Source organism: Hyposmocoma kahamanoa, unplaced genomic scaffold (assembly GCF_003589595.1).
Source record: "Hyposmocoma kahamanoa isolate Upper Pololo Valley unplaced genomic scaffold, ASM358959v1 87, whole genome shotgun sequence".
NCBI lineage: Eukaryota > Metazoa > Arthropoda > Insecta > Lepidoptera > Cosmopterigidae > Hyposmocoma > Hyposmocoma kahamanoa.
The window spans coordinates 6,288,972-6,309,969 of NW_020654422.1; the positions used below are offsets into that span (position 1 = coordinate 6,288,972).

The 20,998-nt window shown below is 37.4% G+C and overlaps 3 protein-coding genes across 4 annotated transcripts; 2 read left to right on the forward strand and 1 right to left on the reverse strand.

Moving 5' to 3' along the window:
- Nucleotides 1-1,034: 1,034 nt before the first annotated feature.
- LOC113235202 lies at nt 1,035-8,509 on the reverse strand. Its single transcript, XM_026470823.1, has 5 exons — nt 8,391-8,509; nt 5,761-5,932; nt 5,177-5,397; nt 2,353-2,483; nt 1,035-1,324 (listed from the first exon to the last, which is right to left on the reverse strand). The coding sequence occupies exons 2-5, from the start codon at nt 5,921-5,923 to the stop codon at nt 1,174-1,176; spliced, it is 666 nt and encodes a 221-aa protein (XP_026326608.1). The 5' UTR covers nt 5,924-5,932; nt 8,391-8,509; the 3' UTR covers nt 1,035-1,173.
- Nucleotides 8,510-9,098: 589 nt separating this feature from the next.
- LOC113235300 lies at nt 9,099-15,652 on the forward strand. 2 transcript variants are annotated; one of them, XM_026470960.1, is made up of 5 exons: nt 9,099-9,291; nt 13,632-13,827; nt 14,094-14,314; nt 14,574-14,704; nt 15,218-15,652. In XM_026470960.1, exons 1-5 carry the CDS (start codon nt 9,151-9,153, stop codon nt 15,483-15,485), a joined length of 957 nt encoding a protein of 318 aa, XP_026326745.1. In that variant the 5' UTR covers nt 9,099-9,150; the 3' UTR covers nt 15,486-15,652. The 2 variants fall into 2 exon arrangements, with proteins under 2 accessions (XP_026326745.1, XP_026326746.1); XM_026470961.1 differs by having other exon boundaries at nt 9,102-9,291; nt 13,632-13,815; nt 15,218-15,634.
- A 1,653-nt stretch (nt 15,653-17,305) lies between these two features.
- Nucleotides 17,306-20,023, forward strand: LOC113235462. The gene is made up of 4 exons (XM_026471157.1): nt 17,306-17,461; nt 19,139-19,346; nt 19,588-19,735; nt 19,829-20,023. The coding sequence occupies exons 1-4, from the start codon at nt 17,321-17,323 to the stop codon at nt 19,938-19,940; spliced, it is 609 nt and encodes a 202-aa protein (XP_026326942.1). The 5' UTR covers nt 17,306-17,320; the 3' UTR covers nt 19,941-20,023.
- The last annotated feature ends 975 nt before the right edge of the window (nt 20,024-20,998 follow it).

Consider the following 20,998-nt stretch of genomic DNA (forward strand, 5'->3'; position numbering starts at 1 on the left):
ATAATAAACAATAAGAAAGGTTCACGGGTTGTATTGACGCGTGTCTCGCCCGCAGCTGTCAAAGGGCGCGAAAATTTAAAAAGTCACGTGCACTGCTCTTTTTATTCACAACATATTGTATACCAATTTTTATATTAATGCAAAATGTTAGGTAGGCTCGTTATGAACCTCCGGCGTTCATTACACGGACCCCTTTGGGGTCCATGGACCACATGTTAAGAAACCCTACCATAGAGGTACAATGCAAAAATCCGCGTAAAATGAGGCGCTTTTGAAATAAAATAATACCATTATTTACAAGAACAAAATAAGTATACCTATAGATGGCTACAATTATTAATACAAAGATCGAACACAAAGAAACATTCTTTCGAGGTGATAGGACTCGAACCTGCGACCACGAGATTCCGTCGTCTCACTCTTTCCAACTGAGCTACAAGTCGAGATAGCTAGTCGACGAAATTCTACTATAGACCTTGTATTTTGAGATTTTTCGGCTTTCGACGCCGTAAGCGACATCTGTGAGATATTAATGACCCTTATTTAAGGTTTTATGAAGATGGCGTTTATATAAATTAAATATTAGTGGACACTAAGCAAGTAGTCTTAAGTAATAAACAGCAACTACTTAAAAGCATATCGTTGTTTACTCAAGCTTGAATTTTAATGCCATTACGGTCTTACAGTCTCCAATAAAATATGAAAAGTACGAGAAAACGACAATACTAGGTATTTAAATAGATTCGAGAGTAAAGATCAATATCGTCGCTTACTACGCCATCTAGTAAAGGACTCTGAAAAACTTTTATTTAAATAACACTTCACTTGAAAGTTAGGCTCAACTCACACTGGCGCAGAGTCGAAGCGTCGCCTCGCGTCCTGTTTTTCAACTACAACGCTTGGCGACGCTTGCATTAGTGCGTCCGGATCACAGTGTGGTCTGCGTCTGACGCCTCACTGCACTCATGTGACGCGCGAAGCTGCTCGACTGCATCCAAGGGTCGACGCCCGTTTCCATATTTTCATAACACAAATTTGTACCTTGATAGTGGGAAAATAGAGATGCATATACTCGTACCCTAGGCGAAAAACATAACGCGTCGCGACGCTTCGACTCTGCGCCAGTGTGAGTTGAGCCTTACATGACTAGTTTAACCGCTACTATTTTATTGATTAAAGTCGTTTTTCTGTGCGTATTGCGTACACACTGACACTAGTATGTGGTGCCCGCGGGAAGAAAACCGGATTGCCCTTATGGTCCACCATATCTCTGTAGTCACAGGACCAGACGCGTGTCATGCCGACCTTCTTGCAAATCTTCGCCCTGCAAGTCCACGGTATCAAAATATCAATGTTAAAACTGTTGGAGTGAACAAGACCTCCAAAAATGTAGTACTGGGTTAAGACTCGGACATATAAAAAAGTTGTTTTTTAGACCCAATAATAAGGGTCGAAAAAAAACAGTTTAAGCATACCTAGAGACCACTGAATATCAACTAATAAAATAAAATAAACGGTCGATGTTTGCGCTATTACAGAATACAAAACACCGTCTGTACAGGGACAAGGTGGCAAATTACATACAAGTTGGTGGATGAGATATTTTCATAGCACCCCAGCATATCTCATACTAATAAAAAAATACGTTTATATGGAAAGAAGAAAGAAGAGAAAAAATTTAAGTACCACCAAAAAAAGCTTTATTTATTTACTTATAACACCAAGTAACGGGACGAACAAGTCATGCACCTGATGGTAAGCTACACGTGTCCATAACAATTCCAGTGCCACTCAGAGCTTTAAATTGCAAAGGTCTAAGGGGCACTACCGCTGCCCCCGTCACCCTGAGACGTAAGTTGACAAGTTTCATGTGCCTGTAATTTGACCAGCACCCTTTCCCTTCAAAACCGGAACACAGTCATGCTGACATTAGTGCTTGGCGGCAGAAATAGGTAAGGTGGCAGTTCCCTGGACGAACTCTTTCACAAGGAGCTCTACTGCTACTAAAACTAAACAAGACAAAAAAAAATACAGATACATAATCAAAAAATTCAAACATAAGACATAACAAATCAAAAATAAAATACAATTAACTCACATAAACAAGGACACTAATTATAAAGATATTAGTATGATGTTTCATACACGTTTGTACGATACAATAATATGAATAATTTCTATGTATGTAATTATTTTTATCTACTAAATCTGGTTTTAATGTAAAATACAATAAACACATAATTGAATTATATGAAAAATTTTTATGAAATTTATAAAGACAGGTGCATAAAATACTTTACATAAATAATCGTTTTATTCCGTTAACTAATGGTAAGAAACGTTGATACTCACGCATAATGTGAAGTCGCGACGAGTGATGTCACGGGGATCCTCTGATCGTACGCATCGTTCAAGGCAAATTTTACAAGCTCCGTACCCACTCCTAGCCCCATTACCTCCCCCGCCGTCGCTAGCACCTCCAACTGCGACGGTCAATAAATTAATTTCATTCAATGTTAATAAACTATCAACAACTCTTTAAACAATCACCTCATTTAGGTGGCGAAGCAATAAAGGACCCGAGCAACCAGGCGCTCCGTTGAATCTCACTGACGAATATTAATGCAATTTGTAAGATCGTTACGGACGTCTTTGTGTATCACGTGATAATACTGATATAAATAAATATCGAGCATGCTTAACACTCTCAGCGCTATAAAACAAACGACTTCTCTGACGTAGCAGGACTTGTGGGCGGCGCACGGGGCACGCATCTTTGTTCAAAGCACGCTACGCCTGATCTTAAGTAAATTTAGTAGCAGGCCATGTGGGCGGCACGCGGGACACGCATTTTTTTTTCACAGCACAACACGCCTGATCTTAAGTAACTTTTGGAGCTGGCCATGTGGGTGGCCATCGGACGAGATCGATACTTGATTAGGATCTGGATAAGTTGTTAGCAGAAGAGTCAAACAATGGCTGTGTTCGCCGAACGCACCACTTTTACTGTCGGCCTGCTTTTGAAAACAAAGTCGGTACTGTAGTTTAGGCTCTACTCATGAGTAGAATCACTGGCTGAGTGAATATAGTTTTGTATTTAGAATGTGTTTGAAAAATGAAATAACTAAGAATAGAACATCTTGATAGTTCGTAATGTAACCCGAATCAGAAAATATGTGAAAGAATACAATAAACCAAGTTTTTAAGATTATTCCAGTTTAAATTCATAAAAGTAGCTGTCGCTACGCATCCTAAGCTACGTCCTAGTTTACAGTACTCCTCACAGACATATATCTAGATAGACGCCGCAAGTGTATGTACTTCGCGTGTCCAAAGTAAGTGAAATTCACTTACTTGCCGCTGCTACACTTCAGAACGCGCTCGACTGTTATCGTAGGTAAACACCAGTCGAAGACGCGAAAAATGCATAATTGTGCCGTTATAAACTGCAAAAGCACCATAGCTGTGGGTAAACGGATAAACAGGGACGTTTCCTTCTACGGGAAAGTGATTATGTAATCAGAAAATGCATAATTTATTTTAAAAACAATTATTTTGGTTTTGTACGAATTTCGAGAAAACAAATATGTAACCGTGTGTATGCCTCATTTTTGTAATACATTGCGGCTTTTACTTGATACGATATATTTGTGATCCTTTGTTAATATGCCATGAATATCGAACGAACGCACTTTTGTATAATGCATTCAGTTTCGTGGTACGACCGCTTATACACACGCCAGCACATCAAGTTACACATTGACATATCTTGTTCCGTTGCACTGGAAGCGATTTTCGAACAAAAATGTGTAGTCTGATGTACCGTGGTCCGTACATTTCTTTGGTCGAATGTACGAATATAGTGAGCAAATAAGTACATACATCGCCAAATATGTAGTACGAGTAATACAAAAAAATATATAATGCAAAGAATTAACAGTGCGCTGTCTTTACAAAAACCTGGAGTTATTCATATGTATTACGAATCACAATTAAACACCGACAATAGAATACACACTTAGTTTATTCGTAAGACCTACATATTATGGTATGTTAACATCAAAAGTCGCGCGGTCGGAGCGCGGCGGGCGCAACTATACACAACACGTATAAACGCTGGGTCGCGGACGCGCGAACTGAACGTAGGCGGATATCTATCGCTGGCGCACGCCGCGGTGCGCATGCATAGTGAGTGTATCATGGCTTGTGAAGTGGCTGCTCGCAAACGTATCCTTATAGTATGAGTTCGTTGCTTTCGAGGACGAAGGTGGTCTAGTTTATTCCACATAGATGCTATCCAAATATGAAGAGAAGCAGAGTTAGAAATCCGAGAAATAATAAACAAATCACAAAAATTTCACACGAGGCCGTCATTGAGTAAACCGCCTATGATTAATAAGATTTTACCATATTTTGTCAGCAGTGCCATTTTCATTTGTCTTGGCATTCATCAATTTGATCAATTACCAATAGAAAACCACCTAGTAATATTAATTAAGGCAGTCGCAAGTTCATATTGACGTGCGTATTCATTATTTAAGTTAATCGGTAAGATCTCCTGTTACAAAAAGATGTTATATAATAAGCTTATTTTATTGGAAGGACAATAATTTTAATATTTGAAACCGATTAAAAATTAAAGTCTTAATTTTTTTTAACAATCAACATTTTTTTAATACAAGTAAAATAAAGGACTTAACAATCTTATTCTAGTATTTTTCTACTATATTATTATTACGACTACTTGTAATCAATAAATACTTGAACAAAACTTATTCTATTTAGAATCGATTAATTGAATGGAATACGCGTGTTTACGCGTCTTTTAGAGCGAGCCGAAGGAGGTTTCCATCACTAAATAGCCCTTGTGACGTCATAGGGGGTATATTAATGTGGCACGCTTGGTTTTCATACAAATTGCTGTACTTGCAGCGTCTATCTAGATATATGTCTGTGATCCTCCCTGTGAACATCACTAACATTCTTCTTTCACTCTACTACTTTCCTTTTCACGACACCACTTGTGACGACCTTATTGTGTACCTATAGCTGTCTCATACAAGGCATTAATTACATTACAAGTTATTAATAAAGTCAAGGTGGTAATCGCAGTTACGTTTACAGCATTAGTCATAACATTATCACTAAGATCATCAGGAAAAGTAAAGACACTTACTTCATAAACATATGAACAGTTGTACGTGGCAAACAAATTAGAGCTCCGAAGGACGTGGGCCCTGAAGAACATGTGAGTCTGCTCCGGGGGGCTATCGGTGAGCAACGTCCACTGCTCCAACTCTTCCGCACTCCAGGGAAATACCTTGTTGCCTACCAGTACCCCCACCATTTTGAGCTCGTTCGTGCGCCGTAGTTTTTCAAAAGCTATGTATCGAAAGCCTGAACAGCAAACATTTCTATTACAACTTCTAAAACAATTATTATCGATTACTCAGTGCAATTCAGAGGCTAATTTTAAATTTGAGTACATAATTGAAAAATTCTCGATCTTATACTTTTATTTTTTTATTTTTTTTAATGTTGATATCAATACTGAATAGACTAAAAAAAGTAGTGCCTGACTGAGTAACTAAAATGGTAGTATTGTAATCCCAAATGAAATAAAATAAATAATAAGTAAATAACGCACACTCTCGTAGCCCCTCACTAGGGAAACCCTCTATCGCGGGTGCGATGGACACACACATAGATAGACCACCACAAGTTACACTCAAACTCACAAAATGAAGTGGTAACACTCACCAAAGGAAGCGTACTTATCATTGAGGACATCGACGTACTTGCTACAGGCCGACATCCACAGCGCGGTGATACTCGGTTCCCGCGGCCAATAGTGCGTGAACAGAAACGACCGAATCATCTTTTCATGGACATTTGATGCGCGCATGACAAGCAAATTATTCATGTTGAAACACTGTCACGAACAAAAAAAATTAAAATGTACGATGATCGAGAGAAATACGGTTTAAAAGAAGTTAAGTTGGTTTACTGAGACATTGTATGAGAGTATGTGCGCTACGTACGAAAATGGGTATTAATTTTAGGTTTCATACATCAGGCAATTTCGATTAATTAAAAGCAGCTTCTATGGCTTGTGGATTAAATAAAAAAAATTAAGAGTAAATCACCGCTGCACATAAAACATCAGAAAAGGTAGACAGAAAAACTAGCACCTTCCCTTATCCCTTTGACCTGACTCTGACATTTCGGAATATATCCATACCGACCGTCTCCAGCTACCTACATAGAATGGATCTGTCATCCGATTTGAACTTCGGCAGTTACTTAGAATACATAGCCAAAAATTCAGCCAAGAAAATTGACATCCTTTCCGGGGTGAGGCGTTATTTCACTCCTGGACAGCCCCCGTTCCTTTCTACGTAAGTATGATTATAGTGATCCTCCCTACCACAGACATATATCTAGATAGACGCGCAAGTGTACGTACTTCGCGTGCCCAAAGTAAGTGAAATTCAAATTTACATTGCGGCTTTTACTTGGTGCGATATATTTGTGATTCTCTGTTAATACGCCATGAATATCGGACGAACGCACTTTTGTATAATGCATTCAGTTTCGTGGTACGGCCGCTTGCACATTTCTTTAGCAAAATTTAACATTTAGTGATGTATACGTTAGGCAACACTTTTCTCGATTCTGATCGATTTTGAAAACAAAAGAGACGGAAATTATTATGACCTTAGCAATATTACAAAAATACTCTATAACTCTTTTGTTATAACGGTTAGTAAAGTTTCGTTTTTTTTTCAGTTTTGTTGCATCTATTATCAGTAGTATCTGTAATTTCGATAATTTTTGCAGCACGTTGCCTCGAATGAGCAAATAATTACATACATCGCCGGATATGTAGTACGAGTAATACAAAAAAATATATAATGCAAAGAATTAATAGTGCGCTGTCTTTACAAAAACCTGGAGTTGGTCATACGTATGAGTTCGTTGCTTTCGAGGACGAAGGTGATCTAGTTTATCCCACCTAAGATGCTATCAAAATATGCAGAGTAGCAGAGTTAGAAATCCGAGAAATAAACAAAAAAAAACAAATCACAAAAATTTCACACGAGGTCGTCATTAGGTAAACCTCTTCTGATTAACAAGATTTTACCATATTTTGTCAGCAGTAACATTTTCATTTGTCTTGCCATTCATCAATTTAATCAATTACCAACAGAAAACCATCTAGTAAAATTAATTAAGGGAGTCGCAAGTACATATATTGACGTGCGTTTTCATTATTTAAGTTAATCGATAAGATCTTCTATTACTCATTTTATTGGAAGGACAATAATTTGAATATTTGAAGTCGTTTAAAAATTATAGTCTTTATTTTTTTTAAGTAATCAACATTTTTAAAAAGAAGTAAAATAAAGGACTTAACTATCTTATTCCAGTATTTTTCTAATATATTAATATTACGACTACCTGTAATCAACAAATACTTGAACAAAAATTATTATATTTAGAATCGATTAATGGAATGAAATACGCGTGTTTACGCGTATTCCGTTCAATCAATCGATTTAGAGCGCGCGGAAGGAGGTTTCCATCACTAAATAGTTCTTGTGACGCCATAATGGGTGCAAAAAATGTGACACGCTTGGTTTTCATACAACTTGCTGTACTTACGGCGTCTATCTAGATATACGTCTGTGCTCCCTACCGACCCTTAGGGTATATGAAAAGGGCACTATAACCTTTCATCATCGGGGACCCAAACGTAGGCTGGGGTTCCACTCCTATGTCAAGGATATTCCAAGGATTCTCACGAAGCGTACCCTGAACTGTATTGTATAACTTGGGCCTTTTCAGGGCAAGAGTAAATAGGCATTATTTAGGTGTGAAAATGCGCCATCGTCACTTTCCATCAGTTGAGATGGAAGTCAAACATGCACTTAGTTTTTAAATCAAAGAAATAGCGTGTTAGACAATTAAAGTAAATAAATACACATTGATGAGTAATAATGAAAACTATTGCTAGGATTCTAGCAATACACATCTTCGATGGTTGAGCGTAAACGACGTGGGGCCAGACTGTGTATACTGTATTGCATATACTCGTAAGTTCCTTTTTTTGTCACGGTTCTCCACCAAGTAGAGAACGTACCTATACCAAATATCCACAACACCACTGGCGTAATACAGGTTAAATTATCTTATAATTGTTCACAGCTCAAGTAAATTAACATTAGTAATCTAAGCTATACTTAACAAACTCACTAGCACATTTGCACAGGTCTTCATGCAGAGAATAATGAATTCGCGTCTCCATCACCCCGAAGTCAAGCGATCACTCAACTCATCTAGCATTGCTATATTACGTATGGATGTATAAAATAATAAAAAATAGTCACTGGACGTTTTTCCGGGCCCGCAAGATATGTCAGGCAAGGTGAAGGTACTCGACAAAAGCGCCGTGGTACACACAACGGCGCGGACGCGCGTACCAGGGGCGCGGACGCGCGTACCAGGGGACGCTCGCCCAGTATCGCCAAGGACATCCATGCCCTCCGTGCCACCAGTAAACTCATCACTACCTCTTGTCTCATGCACCATCCACAACCACTTTACACAATATCGCTGCATACGTATAATAGATATTTGGTATTCACTTTTTTTAAATATTTTATTTATTTTATATCATTATTATTAAAGATTTTTTATGATTTTACATTATTATTCATAGAAAATTAGACGAATATGACAGATTTTTTTTTCTTTGTGTACCTACTCAGTTCTTCTTGAGATACATAATTATTTATTATGGTTAATAATAATTGATGTTTTCTTACGATTACGATACGATTTATTCATTGCAGTAGGTATATAAATTATAAAACTAAGAAAATTAAAAACCAAATATTTTCTTATCATTAGTATAAAATCTATTTAAATAAAAAATTGCTGGCATTTAAACATTCGGTGCGGAATATATAGAGAAAAGAGGGCAAACTGTCACCATAGGCGTCATTAGGCGACCATATTTATATATAATAGGATTAAAACTGGAAAATGCCAGTAAAAAACACAAAAATGTTAAATCGGAGAAGTAAATAGTGCAGTAATATTTAACAAAAAAAAACCCTCTGTACCTATTGCGTCCGTCATCACAGCATGATCAAATTTTTCAAGTTATTCTCACCGAGTCTCTTGGTACGGAGGTCAGCTAATGTGCTCAACTGTTTCAAGGGACGTTTCCGTAGTTTCGCTGACACTACTGTTACCACCAGTACTGATGTCGACAGCAAGCAAATAGTAAGTTCTGCATGTTTGAATCTTTTAAGTAAGAGCATGTCTATTACAAATAATAATATGATCTACGAATCGAAAACATTGTACGAAAATTTCATTTCTTTAGTATAGATATATTATATATATTAATAATGTATTAATTCAAATTTTAAAAATCCCTGATACAATAACAGTGTCTCCAAAAAGTCATACAGTTACCATTCATAAGCTAACAACTCGTCGAGACCAATTTAATGAGCCCCAACATGGTCGTTCTACTGTAGGTCAGTAGTCGAGGAGTTGGATAGTCCGCATATCGTCGTGGTTACAACATCAGATCAAGAACAAAAAATGGAAAAAAGAACTGTTGATCTTTAGCTTAGCAGATGTTCATGAAACATAGCTAGAACCTTTTCGATTAAATTTACTTTAAAATAAATTAAAAATGCTTTGAGATCTGTCCATTTCTTTGGTAGGTACGACGCCACAGACAGACCGCCACACAGATACGCAACCAAAATGTGAAAGTTATTGTTATATATATATCGTTGCTGGAAAGCGATAATGCTGTAACCTCAAAAACTCAACTTTTCACTGGAGCCAAAACAAAAATTGCAAAAACGAAAAAAATCATAACGCTGAAACGGTTCGAGTTTTTTATGCCAAATTTAGCAAATAAGTCTATAAAAAATATGACTTCTTAACAATAACCTCAGATTTGCAGATTTTAACCCCAAAGAATGCAGTAACATTAAAGTTAATTTCTATGAAGGTGCGACTAATGCAGTCAATTTACGGTATTCTAGGAGTGATGTAAATGAATTAGAGCTCCTTAACACATTTTTGGTCTTTAAATGTTAACTTCTCGAAGATGTACGAAATTCAATACTGCTAAGCTACTGTAAGTGTATTTTTTAAACCAAAGCAGGTAACATTAAAATGGTGTTAGTGAAAATCACATGCAATTTACATGGCTTTTAAAATGTTTATTATTAAAAAGAACCACTATTTGTGAAACAAATCGAATATTGGAGATTTAACACAATAAAACAAAATAATTGACACTTTGTGTGTCACATTACATCGTTCTTAGAACTGATGAATTATAAATTCTTTAAATTCCATAAAATAATAATAATCAACAACTAATCTTACTCTTGATTATTAGTTTTCATTTTCTGTTCTTATATTTTCTATTTTAGTTTATTGCCTGGTACCTACGAGGAAAAAGATTAACTACATATTAAAGATTTAAAATTATTACGTGTTAGTATAAATTCAATAATAATTAAACCAACCCTAGTCCTCGTAGGCACTAGGTAATGATCGAAAATAGTAAAAATATACAAACACAAACACAAAACAGAAACATTTTATCATGATTATAATTAAAATTAAAACCAAACTATATTTATCCATTAAGCACACTTCAAAATTAAAAATAAAATAAAATTCAACCTTCTAAATTCCATGAACTGCAACTCGGTTGTACAACACTGATATTTTCGGGTGGTAACTGGTCAATTGAAGGTTAGGTCCAGGAACTGCAACCAGCTTCTGCATTATTGGTCTTTTTGAAAGTACACATTGTCTATGATCATTTCAGTACATACTTTGAATAAATTTTTCTCAGAATTTCTAAACGTGGGCGTCAGATCATAAACTTTTGTAGAGACTAGTTTTGAGTTTGGCGTATTTGGCGCATATCTTTTGGTGACATGTCGCGGAGCTTCTTGATGCACTTATAAGGAATTGAATCTGGTTAAATTATTCTCGGCGGATTGTTGCACATTGGATTAGGTTACAATTTATTAGAACAGTCCGATGACCGTAGTAATTTGTTATATAAAATTTCAATCTTAGATTGTTTTTTAGATTGTTTGACTAGTAGCATAGCGTTAGTCGACAGAAAATTGTTTCTTTGTTCTCTTTTAGCTCACCTAGACATTTTCTTCTTTTTTGTGACATTATTTGTGTTTTTATATACATTAGCATGTGTAGAATATATTTTATACGTGTATCTATTTTATTATTAATTAAACTTTGTGGTACGCATGACTTAACATACCTACAGTCACTTAGACTATTGTTAGTAACTTTTATGACGTAATCTGTTCTATTGGCTGTGACAGGGTTCATGTTATCTAGAAATAAGATTTTGTGATCCATGACTTTTGTGTTGATGATGATGGTTATTGTTGTGAAGTGAGAAAAAACTTCATAAAAAAACGGAAACGCACTACAGGTATCTATAAACATTTATCTGCCTACCCCGATGGGAGAACGGCGAGAGATATAATGTATGTATCCAGAAAATGGCTTGTTTGCAATATTGTATCTAAATCCGTACTCTAAATCTAAATTTCGACACACGCGACTCCGACAATATGTTACATCGACATTATTTTACTCAGACACTAAATCTAAAATAAATTTAAAAAAATCTTTGTACTCATAAGAAAAATCATCATTATAAACACACGTAGGAAATGATTATGACAAAAAAAGGACAACATTATGTAATCGGAAATTTATTTTATTAAAATACAGAGTTTTTTTAAAACGGGACAGTATGAGGAAATCCGAAACCATAGAAAATACAACGAAACTATCTTAGGAACCCTAAAGTCATCTTTTTTTTGGGAAAACAATTTTGGCATAGTAAATTTTTTGGTCAAGCGTGAATTGTCCATAAAAACAAATAAAATTGATCAAAATCTTTTTTAGTGCTGATCGACTCCGAGTTATGAAGGAATCATTTCATTGTATGGGACGAAGAAAATCGGGACAGCAGGAGTTCGTCAAATTTAATAAAATGTTATTCATTGTGAATGAAATTTTTTTTATTAACAAATTTGACCAACTTTGTTGTCCCGATATTTTTCTTCTGGTACAATGAAGTCATTATTTTAAGGAACTGAGTCTATTAGCATTAAAGAAAACTTTGTCACTACAACCAAAATTGTCAATTTTATTTATTTTGTATGATGTATTTATTATGAGAAATATATATAGAAGGGAATCTAAATTATACATTCTTCATAGTAAAGCTATACATTTTAATATTAGCATCTAATGTGTAATTGCGATGCCCAAATTAAGTAAATGTATATCTGTATTTTGGGCATCTTTTTGGGCAAATTTCGTTATATTACAACTTAAAAATAGACTTTCTATATTTAACAATAAAATAATTAGTGGTTATAAATTAATGGTTACCTATATACAACATATTGTAAGTATGAAACAACTTCCAGCAAGTCCTCTGTTTCATTGTAAGTGTTACTCTTGAGCCACAATTTGACGGACCTTTTACATTCTATTTTATTCATTCAAGGAAGCAAAGAATCTATGCGAGTGTGCTGTGCGGAGTTGTGCGCGAGATGAAAAGGTATCGAAAGGTCTGTGGTTGGCTAAAGTAACGGAATCAAATGGAGTAATTGAGAGCTTTTTCAAAATTATTTGTTGGATAAACAGTTGCCGAACCGAGAGGACATCGCTCTCATTTAGAAGTTTGCAGGTTGGATAAACGAAAGGACGGAAGTTGATGACTTTAAGAACAGCTCTCTGCGCTCTTTCCAGATTTATAAGGGTGATCTTAGGTGCACCTCCCCAGGACGTAATTTAGTAAAGTAGCAATGATTGGCAGAGGGCTAAATACACTGATTTGGGAAGGGCGCTGCTAGCTGCGTATCTTAATTTTTTTTAAACATATATCAATTTTCGAACTCTAGAAGTAAGCGCTACAATGTGGTTTTTGAAATTAAGATGATTGTCAATTATGACACCTAAATATTTAATGTCGTTTGTTCTGTCCAGTGTTGGACAAGCACAGAGGTTTAGATTAGTTCGAGGGCTTGTACAATGGTGAGCTACTATTGAAAAAGCATTCTCAGGAGGTTGTGACGAGATATTGTATGAGAAAGTCATATATTTAGTTTTGCTAGTATTCAGTGTAACGGCATTCGCTCTGAACCACTCGGTTACTGAGATAAAACTAAATTGAGCCTGTGAAAATGTTTCATTCCAAGATTACCATCAGCGTAAGATATGTAGTTAATATAGACAAGGAATAGGAATAATTCTAATATGCTTCCTTGAGGAACACCATATTCAATCGGTAATTCGTCACTCGTTATTTTGTCGATCGTCACGCGCTGTTTTCTGTCAGAAAGATAGTCCTGTAAAAGTTTCGAGCTGCATTCCTCTAATTCCAAGTACTTCTAACTTGTTTAAAAGTATTGGTATGTTTACAGTAGGTTTATATACTTAATTATAGAATATAATTATAATTAAAGAAGTTAGGTCTTCAAATTCTAACTTTTCAAACGTAACTAACATGATTACTGGTGTCATGATTGTAGGCCCAAGGCCCCGAGAATGAGCAGAAATTGCGCGTGCGCCGTGCGCGTCCATCGGACGTGCCGCGCGTTCTACGCTTTGTGCGTGAAAACGCTCGCGTGGCGTGGCCCAGTATTATCACTCCGGCACCGCCCACCGCCTCCAATCTCGTCCTGTGCGACTACGTAGCCAGAGCGCTTGCGCAAGGTTTGCCCTTGGGTATACATATTTTCGATACGGCATACTCGTATAAAAAAATTAACATTTGTCTCAGCTTTTTAGACAAACGACGACGTTTGAATTCGACAACAACGATTATTTTACGAGTATGTTTTGAGATACAAATACGAGTCGATTCCAGTATGAACTCATATGAACAATACCGAATTGTTCATACGAGTGTATAACTTAATAAACGAACAGAAACCGAAATTAACTCATAAATTAGGTAGATACAGTGGAAACATAAAGCGGTAATGTGTCAGGTCATACGATGGTGGCTGAACAGCACAGTTCGCGACGTGGCTGGCTGCAGATCCGCGGGCTAGCGTTGAGCACAGCGGTGTGCGCATGGGACGCAGCGCTAGTCGAACGATGGGCGCGTTGCCTGCGCTGCCCACGCTCACGACGCGTGCTCAACTTCACGGCGCATTGTCTGCGTGCACCGGCGCTACACGACAAGTATCGTGTGCACAACATACTGCAGGTATTCACCTTGTTTCTTATAAGTTCATATTTTGTAATACCGCGAAGGAACTATCCAGTAGCCGGAGCAGTGCCGACAGGCCCCAATCTAAGTTAATCGATAATATTTAACCTGGCAAAGGCTATCCAGAAGCACCTATCCAGAAACACCTAGTTTATGGCATTCTATGTCGCACTAAATGTCTGCTGTCATAGCATAACAAATCACCCAAACATACATATAAGATAACACAAGATTTACAAAGAACCATCTGTTTAAGGTGAATCTGATCGTGCCTTCGAACGTGGTAAACAATAAAGAGATCGTGCACGTACTAGCAAAAAGCGCCATCCAGCGCGGCCGTGACATTGGATTTCCACTGTTGCGCTTCGACGTCACCGACGAGGACATGTCAGTTACTCAATTCTTATTTTTAATGTTATTACTTTGATACAGAGACGCGGACGCTCACTATCATAAGGAGGCTCAAGGTCACTCAAGGGGCAATGGAGAGGACTACATTCAGAGTTTCACTGCAAGATCGAATCAGAAATAAGGATATCCGCAAAACAAACAGAGTAACCGGCATAGTCCAAATAATTGCAAAACTTAAGTGACAGTGGGCGGAGACCATTGTTCGGAAAAAAAATTAAGCCAAAAAGTTCTCGAGTAGCGATTGCGTACCGGAGGACGCAGAGTGGGCAAACCACCTACAACGAAGACCAATGACCTGATGAAAGTTGCGGGAATACGCTGGATGCAAGCGTCGAGACTAGTCATTGTGGCGAATTTTGGGGAAGGCCTATATCCAGCACTGGACGTATTCCGGCTGCGATGAATAAATATTTGCAAGATTTTGACTTAGGTAGAAAACGTAAAATTTAATTTATTTTATTGGATACTCACTATTGCTTTATTTCGCAGAGCAAATTCATTGGAAGAACTACAAATGAAAAAAGAATGGCAATTGGCATACGACATTCTGCCGGAAGCTATGCATGAAAAAGACGTGACACCGTCGACTGATACGAACTCAGTTCAGGACAAAGATAAGAAGACGAAATTCTTCGCCGTGTACACAACCTTCACGCAGACTGACAAAACACCTACGTTAGAGACCACCCCGCCCCCACCATCACTTGCAGTCTACAGCGAACCACCGCCAAACTGGCCCTCATCGCCAACCGCTTAACAATTTCACATGGCCGTTACTATGCTATTATTTCTTCTCGCCCATAAAATTTATTTAATGCATAGTAACAGCAAATATCGCGTTTTTTAATACATTTTACTTAAACATTCTGATTCGTTTTATTTCTTTGACTCTTGGTAATGTCGCAAAATCTCGTAAATCTAAACAAATCGAACAAGACAGTGTGTTATTATTATAACTTACCCGGATTATTTCACCTAGGTGAATTAAGTACACTTTTAGTCAACTGAAATCACCTGAGGGCATTAAACATGAATTTAATCAACTAATTTAATTGAAATAATAATTTAATTGAAATTATTTGGAATGAATTAATTGGAATGCACCCTAATGCACGCCACCGCGGCTCGTGATGTCAAACGCGCCGATTTGTACGGGCGAGCTCGCGAAACGGACCAGTCCGAGCCGCCTTGGGCCGACACGCGCCTTGTATAGGGTACCTATGTATCGAGAGCCAGGTCGCGCCTTTCAAGTTACCGACCAGTGGCGGCGCGCTCGGGCGCCCGCCCGGACAGACAGAAAAGCAGGATATTCTCGATTCGACTGTATTGTTTTTTTTTTGTACATATGTTACGCGATAACTCTGATATTTGTGAACCGATTTTGATAATTATTTTTTTGTAGAAGAGGGTACCTCGGTAGTGGTCCCATTTAAATTTGAAGAAAATATTCCACTGCTAAGGGTGGCAAACAAGGGGATGAATGCGTTATGAGGTCGGTTTTCTTAATAGGTACTTGTACTGATTATAATACTAAATAACGTAAACTACCTATACAACGCAGTGCTTACTCCTGTTTGAATAATTGCTAGTTAATAAAACTACTAATCATAAAATTGCCATGGAAATTATTTGTATGCGATCCCCTCTGCCTAGGTGTTGCGTTTTGTGTAATTTCATGGAGAATTGGAGGTCATATTTTTTCGTTGTTGTCTGTATAAAAAAGATTGTCCTCGGAACGCTAGATTTCTTGTGGAGTAATTTTGTGGTGATTAACATTTCAAAAGTAATTGCAACACCTCACGATTAGACACACTAGAAATTACTGAGTTTACTCGGATTCATCAATGTTTAATTTGGAATTAGTAATTCATTCGGATGAACGGTGGTCGCTTGTGGTGATTATTTATTTAGACATAACAAAAATTTGCGGCCGAACGAAACTAACCACTGTGCCTTTGGCATATTATGTATAATACAAACTAAACTAACCGAAAATGGCCAAACCACAATGATGTAAATAAAAAGATATGAATCGAATTTGAAGAAAAAAAACAACGTCCTAAAAACCTACTTAGCTAAGTTCGCTACAAACATGGGCCGTGTTATGTAAGTATAAATATATTTTTCGTGTAACAATTTTAAACGCTGTACCTAACAGAAGTACATTTAGTAGTACCTCCTTCTTTATTTAGAGCACAGGAAGGAAAACAAACGCTTCAAGGCAGTGAGCCGGAAACGAAGTCGGAAACAGCGTGCCGCAATCCCAGCAAAAACCTTTACCACCAATGGAACTCTGAACTTTAAGATAAAATAAGCAACGGCCGCGACCGTCGAAAATATAAATTATTTGTCTGGGGTCAGTCACCTGCTGCACATTGTGAAAGACTGTACCGACTGCAACCTCCAGTTATATAAAATACGCGATTTGGATTATTTTGTAGACTTGGATTTCGACGCTTCACAGTTTAACCGCTAGTGTTTATTAAACCATTAAATACACGGGCCATAAGTTCGCTTATAACGCTAGATTTTATTTAACTTGTGTATCAAAATATTACAATTAAATTGTGGATTACCTGAAAACAGTTCAAAATGGGACTAAAAATTGTGCCAGTAATGCTGGGTCTGCTGCAGATCGCAGTAACGATGCCAGTCACTTCATTACAGGACCTCGAAGTCGCCGATGACACTATGTCAGTGGGCTCCTATATAAGAGAAGTGAGAGCAGCGCCGGTAAGTATCTTCAAAACAATTCTGTCAAATCTGCCAAGCAAAACAAAAATGAAGCTTGGCATATAGTCCATAAGCCCATAAAGACCTCATTACTCCCAAGTAGGTATCGGTGATGAGGTCCCAGAGTTTTTAAATATAGTACATTGTTTCCGAATTTAAGTAAAGTAAAAAAACAATCGGATTTTAAATTAATTTTATTTCATTGAGATGGGTCAAATCACAATAGGAACTGTGGGCTTCCTCAGGGTGGCGTTCTTTCTCCTCTTTTATTCTCTATTTTTATTAACTCTGTCACTTCTGTTTTATCCTCTAATTTTCATCTCTATGCTGACGATTTACAGCTCTACCGTAGCTTTAAGGCATCTGATATTGTTTCAGCCGTTGAAGCGCTTAACACTGACTTACGAAGTATCGCCCATTGGGCTGAGTCCTTTGGCTTAGCGGTGAATCCCAAAAAGTCGCAGGCTATGATTGTGGGAAGTGGGCATATGCGTGGCACATTGGATCTAAATTCTGTTCCACTTATAAAGTATAACTCCACGCCTATAGCTTATGCTTCCACTGCAACTAATCTTGGTTTATTTTTAGATTGCAATTTGACTTGGTCACCTCATATTAATGAAGTCAGTCGAAAAGACCATTTCTCCTTACACTCGCGTAAGCGTCTCCAAAATACTTTACATTTTAAATCTAAGATCTATTTATCCCAATATCTTATTTCACCCTTTTTAGACTATGCTGATTCCTGCTATTTCGATGCTACAGAAGAGTTGCTAAATAAGCTTGAGCGGTTGCAAAATCTACGTATCAGGTTTATCTTTGGCTTTTGTAAATTTGACCGAATCTCACACTATCGCAATCAACTTTAGTGGCTTCCCGCTCGTTTTCGCAGGAATTTGCATATTGTCTCTGTTCTCTACTATATTCTTCATAACCCTTCGTCTCCCGAGTATCTGAAAGAGCGCTTCAACTTTCTCAGGTCTCAGGACAAACCCTGTGGCTCTCTCGCTAGGTCCCAGTTATCTTTCCTTTCCTTCAATTCCGGTTTTATTCTCACTCGTTCACTGTTCATGCGGTCAGACTTTGGAACGCACTACCTATTTCTGTTCACGAATGTACACCATTTGCTACTTTTAAATTGAGAGTTAAGGAGCATTATTTATCTACTGTTCCGTCCAGTTTATAGTTATTATATTTTAAAATATGTATTTACCTAAGTATTTATCTAGTTTATAATAGTTTAATGTTAAGTATTGTTTTACATAATTTTGGATTTGTGCACGTAAGCTTATAAACTGGACGGAACGGTTATTATAATTATTTTGTACTGTATTTAGGTCTGCAGGAATAAATTTCTTATAAAAATAAGCTTTTATTTAATGTACTCTGTACTTTTTCCTGTGCAATAAATATTATTAAAAAAAACTATACTTAAAAAATGGAGCAACGTCAACTAGGTAGACTGTGAAAGTCTTAATGTAAATTATAATAATTCATGCGGTAATTTATTTAGCCCACTGTTGGACAAGACTAAAAAATTTGACGGAATGGCACACGTAGTGCTTAAAGTTTAAAATTGAGCTAGAAGCCCTTTGTTTTAAACCTTTAGAAATATATGAAGGGATCCTATTAGCAACACATACACGCGTATCATTTACAATTAATTAATTTTTGCAGCCAGATTATGACAAATCTTACGAAAGCGAAGGTGACGGCGAGGTGGGTTATTCCCGGAAGAAATCGGGAAGCGGGAAGCGCGGCTACCAACACTTCGATTCATACCACAAGAAGGCCGGTGACAACTATGAGTTCGAGAAGCAGGATTCGTTCGGACACGACGAGGATGCGGAGGAGGGTGCTCACTCTCACCAGCACGAGCAGAGAGGTGAACTTAGGGCTAGGCCACCCAAGTTTATAAGAAGACCGTTGAAATTCGTTAGAAGGCTTATCAAATGGCTCTTCTGAAGACTTAGGTTCCATAGTTTAATTAAATCTTGTTTTAAATAAATGTGATGCCAAAATAATTACGCAACGCATTTTTATTTTGATCTATAATTCTCGGTAGTGTAATAAAATACGATGGTCATGAAAAATACTAATAACTGCCTCGACTTGTTTTCTTTCAGAGAAGTATCGTAAACCTAAGAAGAACCGCCTAACTCCGAGGTACACGTCAACTTATGAACCTTATGAAGTGGCTGCCACAGAGCATGATGAAAAGGAACGTCCCAGGCCTGAGAGATTACAGGACCATCCACACTACGAAGAAATAAAGTAAGTGTAAAAGTTGTGGTTTATTTAAAGTTGACTATTTAAAACACCCACCATATCTAGTCACTCTTCTTTAAAAGTATTTTTTACCAACAGAGAAGGGGCGCCTGACGGCAACGGAGGAATAGAGGCTTTTGGCCACGATCCTAATGATTACATCCTGCCACAGAAATACACAGTTCTCAGTGATGATGACTACAAGAACTAGAGTCATATAGAAAAACATTTATTTGTTTGACTGACTGATAGCTGTAAGTTTGAAAGTGACCTTTAAAATGAATTCTCAATTGTTTGCTCAGTATATTTTTATACTTTCTGTACGAAAAAAATAAACGTTTTCATACGGATAATGTTGTTTAATATTATGCTCTAGCAATTACACTTAGGTACTATCTAAAACAAAATAATGCTCGCTTGGTTTTAAGTTCACTTTTAAAGATTCTGGTTCAGTACATTGTTTTTTAAATATCTCTCGAAAAAGTAAAAAGTATTTCCCCCTGCTGGGCAAAGACCACTCCTCTCGACTTCCACAGCTCCCGGTTCGATGCAATGTTAGGCCTATCTCTTTTATACGCGTCTAAGTCATCCCATCTCTTTCTTGGTATGCCTCGTCGTCGATGGCTGTTCTCCGGCTTCCACCAAGTAACTGTGTAAGCTCATCTCTGTGGGTGCATGCGACAGACGTAATCAGCACAGCTCCATTTCAGCTTGGCTGCCCTTTTCCCGTGGTTTCCAGCGTTCCGGTCGCACCTAATGTGCTCATAGATATAGGAAAAATGTGCTACGTCCCCTGGCTCTTTGGCAAACCTTGATCTTGGACTATTCGATTTTCGATTAGTAACCATGTTTGCGCATCGAACATAGGTTAACATAAACTGGTAAAGATGGCCAGGATACACACGTCGATGAATTTTCACTTAACTGTAATTGGAAAGTTTCCCTTCGTAAGCTCTTGCATGAACCAGTAGCACCAGGCGTTTTCAAGACGTCTTTCGACCTCCTTATCAGTTACTAAAAAAAAGTACTTGGCCCAGGTAAATATACTTGTCAACGTCATCAGGTATTAATTGCTCATCTAAGGTGACCCTATGTTTCGTGCTGTTGGTGAGTCGGATTTTTTACTTATTATTAGTCCAATGGAATTCTTTCAGCATTAGTTCGAGGTTCTGGACCGTTTGGGAAAAAATACTAGGTATATATTAGGTATTGGCGAACTGAAGATTGGTTAGTCTCCTGTCACCAACAACCATGCCTGTTCTCCCTGGC

Excerpts from the sequence above, each read along its gene's own strand:
- LOC113235202 (XM_026470823.1), bottom strand. The coding sequence starts at position 5,923 with ATGAATAATTTGCTTGTCATGCGCGCATCAAATGTCCATGAAAAGATG. Across the intron at positions 2,484-5,176 it reads ACTGTTCATATGTTTATGAA|TTGGAGGTGCTAGCGACGGC; the intron begins GTAAGTGTCTTT and ends TGACCGTCGCAG. Across the intron at positions 1,325-2,352 it reads GTCGCGACTTCACATTATGC|GGCGAAGATTTGCAAGAAGG; the intron begins GTGAGTATCAAC and ends GTGGACTTGCAG.
- LOC113235300 (XM_026470960.1), top strand. The coding sequence starts at position 9,151 with ATGATCAAATTTTTCAAGTTATTCTCACCGAGTCTCTTGGTACGGAGG. Across the intron at positions 9,292-13,631 it reads ATGTCGACAGCAAGCAAATA|GCCCAAGGCCCCGAGAATGA; the intron begins GTAAGTTCTGCA and ends TCATGATTGTAG. Across the intron at positions 14,705-15,217 it reads GACGTCACCGACGAGGACAT|AGCAAATTCATTGGAAGAAC; the intron begins GTCAGTTACTCA and ends TTTATTTCGCAG.
- LOC113235462 (XM_026471157.1), top strand. The coding sequence starts at position 17,321 with ATGGGACTAAAAATTGTGCCAGTAATGCTGGGTCTGCTGCAGATCGCA. Across the intron at positions 17,462-19,138 it reads GAGAAGTGAGAGCAGCGCCG|CCAGATTATGACAAATCTTA; the intron begins GTAAGTATCTTC and ends TAATTTTTGCAG. Across the intron at positions 19,736-19,828 it reads CCACACTACGAAGAAATAAA|AGAAGGGGCGCCTGACGGCA; the intron begins GTAAGTGTAAAA and ends TTTTACCAACAG.